Source organism: Hipposideros armiger, unplaced genomic scaffold (genome assembly GCF_001890085.2).
Source record: "Hipposideros armiger isolate ML-2016 unplaced genomic scaffold, ASM189008v1 scaffold_114, whole genome shotgun sequence".
In the NCBI taxonomy this organism is placed as follows: Eukaryota; Metazoa; Chordata; class Mammalia; order Chiroptera; family Hipposideridae; genus Hipposideros; species Hipposideros armiger.
This window is the reverse complement of record NW_017731464.1, coordinates 2,552,630-2,557,502: the sequence shown is the minus strand read 5'-3', so window position 1 is coordinate 2,557,502 and position 4,873 is coordinate 2,552,630. Positions and strand designations below refer to the sequence as shown.

Here is a 4,873-nt window from a genome sequence, read left to right as displayed (position 1 = left end):
CTGTTGTTCAGCATCTTAGCTGTGGAGGACAGTGTCACTGGCCCTCATATGTGGGATCCGAACCGGGGTCCTCTGGCGTCCCAAGCCAGCTCTTAACCAATGCGCCACTCAGCTGGCCCTCACCATATTTTTTTATCACACCTCATACTTACTAGCTGCCTGCCAGTTAATCTAGGGCTCACCATAGGTAACAAAGGATCATTATTTAATTTACAAGAAAAATTATTCCTGCTTTCTGATTCCAAAGACAAAGGATAGTGTAATTTAAGATACTTTTTCAAGCAATAGGGAATACCCATTAAAATCAGAGTCAGCACTATAAAGTCATGAATATTTCTGAATAATCTTAATATTAAAAAAGGAATTCTCTTTGGTATCTATAATTCAAGGAACTGGTGCAAACATACTACCCACACTTGCTTCCCTCTCTTCCCACTATTATAGAAATAAACTCTTACCTCAGGGGTATCTAAGATTTGTTTAACTTGCAGGATATTAGTAATATGCCAGGTATACTTGGAAAAGGTTCCCAATGGCAAGGCATCTTTTCGAACAAAAGCTTCAATGTAAAAAGAGGACAAAATTAGCCTACTAAAAAATAACATTCTCTTTCATTATTTGTTACCCAGTTTCTAGAGAGTTCAGTGCAGTGCTATTCTTTCCTTATAGAATCTCAGGCTTTTAAAAAAGAAATTCTAGAGGCAAAAATTATTATTAGGGTTTGGCAGAAATGTACAAGTCAAATAATAAGAATTTCTGCTATATAGTCTCTGATGCTTCTTTGAGATGCTCCTTATTTTTGGTACGTTAGAAATTTGTTTCTTTGTTTGATAAAGCTACATACATAAGACTCCATTATAAAACAGCTTTTTGCAACCTCTTACAACTTTAGATATATCAGAGGTCAAATTATAGTCCTTAAAATAATTACATGTGGTTTAAGCCTGCTAACATGGTTGCCAAACCATTGCCCTGCCTGCAGGATTATAAAGTGGTTCCATTGAAAGCCTGTGAAACTAGCTAAGGGATGGGTTAAAATTAATGTATTAGGCCTGAAGTTTAAACTGGAAGAAAGAATCAACACTGCCTCAAAAGCCAGATAAATAAGCTGTGAAAATCATAGCCCTAAACACAGTGACTCACAGCTTCCACTATTCAAAAATAGAATTAAAGTTCAAACAGTCCCAGTGTACTATTATATCATCAAATAACAACTTACTGAAGAAACAGCACTGATTTCTAGCTGTAGTTACTCTTGTGCTGTTTGTCACTGAGCAATCCTTTCTTCCTCCTTTTTCTCCCTTATTTCCTTACACTATCTAATAAGTATTTTGAGATCTCTAGTAGAAAGATGTTATATAGAAATCAAGAAATAAGTATCAAAATAATGTAACGATAAAGTGTTCCAAGCCTAAGAATCACTCTAAAAATAAAATCTTCCTTCATCAAAAATTGGGAATTATGAAAAATAAGTTTTAGTTTTTGATACATACTGTAATATGCTTCCAAGAAGCCAGCCCAAGTAATGACTGGAGGCTGCAATGCTTTTGTTGAAATTGGTGTATATCTAGAAAATATCAAACTTCTTGGTGGGCACCTCCATTGCACTTCATTGTTGTTCTTACTAGGCTGCACTTTCTGAATTGTTCCATTAATTTGCCCTGGAGTAAGTATGGGGCCTTTGAAGAGAGTGACCACTATTCCAAAGCTGATTGGCTAAGGCTTCATGCTCTCAGCATGTGACTAGAAGTCCTAATCCTGAAAACCCCACACAAATTTTCCAAGCATAATTCTCTAAGATCAAAACATCTTTTGCTATTCCCGATGAAAAAAAAACCCCATACCTGTGGTGGAGTTGGGAAGCCGTTTTTTTGTACTTCCTATAGATATTCTCTGTTGCAGGGCATCAAAAAAGGACTGAGGAATGTGGAACACCAGTGGCTCTGGTTTACCTTTAGAAAATAAGAAGAAACTCATTTAAAGAAACGCAGTGGACTTTCTGATGTGTCGGGAGAGGTGGAAGAAATGGAATTGAGGCACAGTTGTGACTAAAAATACCACTGCGGCCGCTTTATACAGAGGCAAAAAGGAGGCTTTGATTGACCTTTATGAGTCAAGCACTGTCATCAGCCCTGCTTTTTTTTAAGCCTTACTCTTGATCCCTTGAGATCATAAAAAACATAACAGATCCTAGTCATTCACCAAGGATAACTTTTCAAATCCCCAATTTTGTAAACACCAACACAACACAAACTTTTCCCTTGAAAGGGAATATGAAATAACATGAGAACAATGAGGATGGGTTGAGACAGCAAACTTGACTCACTCCAGCTTACTGTCCCTAGGCACCTGCTATATGCATTCAGGTCTAAGTGAAGTCACTGTGTGCTCTCTCTCAGGTGGTCAAGATTCTGAAGGCCAGAGGCCCGCAAAATCAGGATGCTATTTATCCAGCAAACATCAGTCTTTCTCTCTGAATATGATCTCGAGGCAGGCGAAATGTTTGAAAATACTTAACAAGCCTCTTAAAGAAACTTATAAGACACTAGGACAACAAAAAGTCAATAGAAAGTGTTCAAGGGAGGGGTGGAAAGAGTTCCAAGTTTTCCTTAAAAACTCTGGGGAAGGGGTGCTACCTAGCCCCAGCAGAGGGAAAACACCCAGCAGAGTGGCTAAACATATAGCTTAAAGAATGTCTCTGAAAGACTTTTAAAGACAGCTCAGATGCCTGGAACAAAGGTCAAGCCAAGAATAATTAAAATGAAACGTTTTTTAGAATTCCACAGAGAGACTTTACATTCTTTTGATTGGTTTTGCCTTACTTTATCGAACGCAGAATGTTGATGACAAAACTGTCACTGCTTTTGAGGCGCTAAAGTATTAATATCTGGGTAGTTTTGAGAAGTCACTACACAAAGGAATTTTAAAATCTTTCATCTTGAAATCAGATTATGGGATACACAGAGACCATTATAACTCTAAAAGAAGTACTAACTCACCAGAACTCAGCTGATGTGATGCCAGAGCTTAGGTTTATAAATTAATCTTGAAAAGCCCTCATAAAAGAGACAGACTCACAGTCCAGGAGAGAGCTGATGGTGACTTGGACAAAGGTGATGGTAATGGAGATGCTGAGAGAGGGTGGTACAGGAATAGGATGGAGAAGGACCACAGGGTAAAGCTTACATTATTGTCAATGTTCTATTTTCTGTTTTGGGAGGTGGCTTAGTAGATATTCATTGTATTATTTCAAACAATAAATATAAAATTTTTAAAGAAAATAAAAACATAGATTCTCTCTTTAACCTTCCTTAGACTTTTATTTTTCTAAAAAGCAAGTTCTGAAGTTTTATTTATTCTGAATTAATATAAATAAAACTAAACATATGTTTTAAGGTAGCCATTCCTTGGGAGAAGATATTTTCCAACAAGATATCTGATAAGGGGTTAATATCCAAAATATATAAAGCGCTCATGCAACTCAACACCAAAAAAACAAACAACCCAATTAAAAAATGGGCAGAGGATATGAAGAGACATTTCTCTAAAGAGAACATACAGATGGCCAACAGGCATATGAAAAAATGTTCAATCTCACTCTCACTAAGCATTAGGGTAATGCAAATAAAAACCACAATGAGATACCACCTTACCCAGGTCAGAATGGCTATCATCAATAAGTCAACAAACAACAAATGCTGGTGAGGTTGTGGGGAAAAGGGAACCCTGGTGCACTATTGGTGGGACTGCAGATTGGTGCAGCCACTATGGAAATCAGTATGGAGGTATCTCAAAAAACTGGAAATGGAACTACCTTATAACCCAGCAATTCCATTTTTAGGTATTTATCCAGAAAANAGCTGTAGAGGGCAGTGTCACTGGCCCTCATATGTGGGATCTGAACCGGGGCCCTCTGGCATCCCAAGCCAGCTCTTAACCAACACGCCACTCGGTCGGCCCAAAATTAAGCTAATCTTAATGCATCAAATTCCACATGCTGAATTTTCTACAATGTTCTGTTATTGTAAGAAGGGAAAATCCTCAAATTTTTAGGGTCTACTTAAAAAAAACGTTTAAAAAGGTCTAATACTTATCCTGTGAAAAAGAACCAAATTAATTAAGGGTCATTACTCAAATGAGAACTAAATTGCAGTTTGGGGGGTAGTATTTAATTGTACTGGGCCGACTGACTTCACTAATAGTATATCATCTCAAATTAATTATATACGAGGTGTGATCACAAAATACAATGAATGTTTAAATAAAAAAAATTTATTACAGTAAAAGATACATTGCCATTAATTCCCCTCAAAATACTCCCCCTTGCTTCAAATACACTTATCACATTGTTCTTGTCACTTTCTGAAGCAACTCTGGAAGTCCTCTTTCGTGTCTTTAGTTGCGCTGTTGTGGCTGCCTCGATGTTCTGAATCGATTCAATATGTTTTCCTTTCATTTTACTTTGGGGAAAAGCCAGAAGTCACACGGTGCCAGATCTGGTGAATAAGGTGGATGAGGACACACTGTAATGTTTTTATTTGACAAAAATTGCAATACCAAAGCAAAGTGTGACAGAGAGTTGTTGTGATGGAAGATGAAGTAGACACTCATGAAAGAGGACTTCCAGAACTGTTTCAGAAAGTAGCAAGAGCAATGGGATAAGTGTGTTCGAAGTGAGGGGGCGTATTTTGAGGACAATTAATGGCAATGTGTCTTTTACTAAAACAAATTTTTTAAAATGTAAACACCATATATAAATTTTTAAATTTTTTTTTTTAATTGGGTAATTGGGGGATGGGAACAGTGCTGGGGAATTGGGGGAAGGGGAACAGACAAGTTGCTGTCCTTTTGTTCTTCAGTCTAGTTGTGGAGG

General features: G+C 37.3%; 1 protein-coding gene across 2 annotated transcripts in view; it reads right to left on the bottom strand.

Annotated features, from left to right (window-relative positions):
- The window catches only part of CUNH2orf42 (chromosome unknown C2orf42 homolog), a 38,424-nt gene that overhangs the window by 6,612 nt on the left and 26,939 nt on the right, over positions 1 to 4,873 (bottom strand). For both annotated transcript variants that reach the window (XM_019647699.1, XM_019647700.1), the window contains exons 7-8: positions 1,845 to 1,952; positions 459 to 559 (exon numbers count right to left, since the gene is read on the bottom strand). In XM_019647699.1, the coding sequence (XP_019503244.1) occupies positions 459 to 559; positions 1,845 to 1,952 (209 nt within the window). The remainder of the gene's footprint in view (positions 1 to 458; positions 560 to 1,844; positions 1,953 to 4,873) is intronic.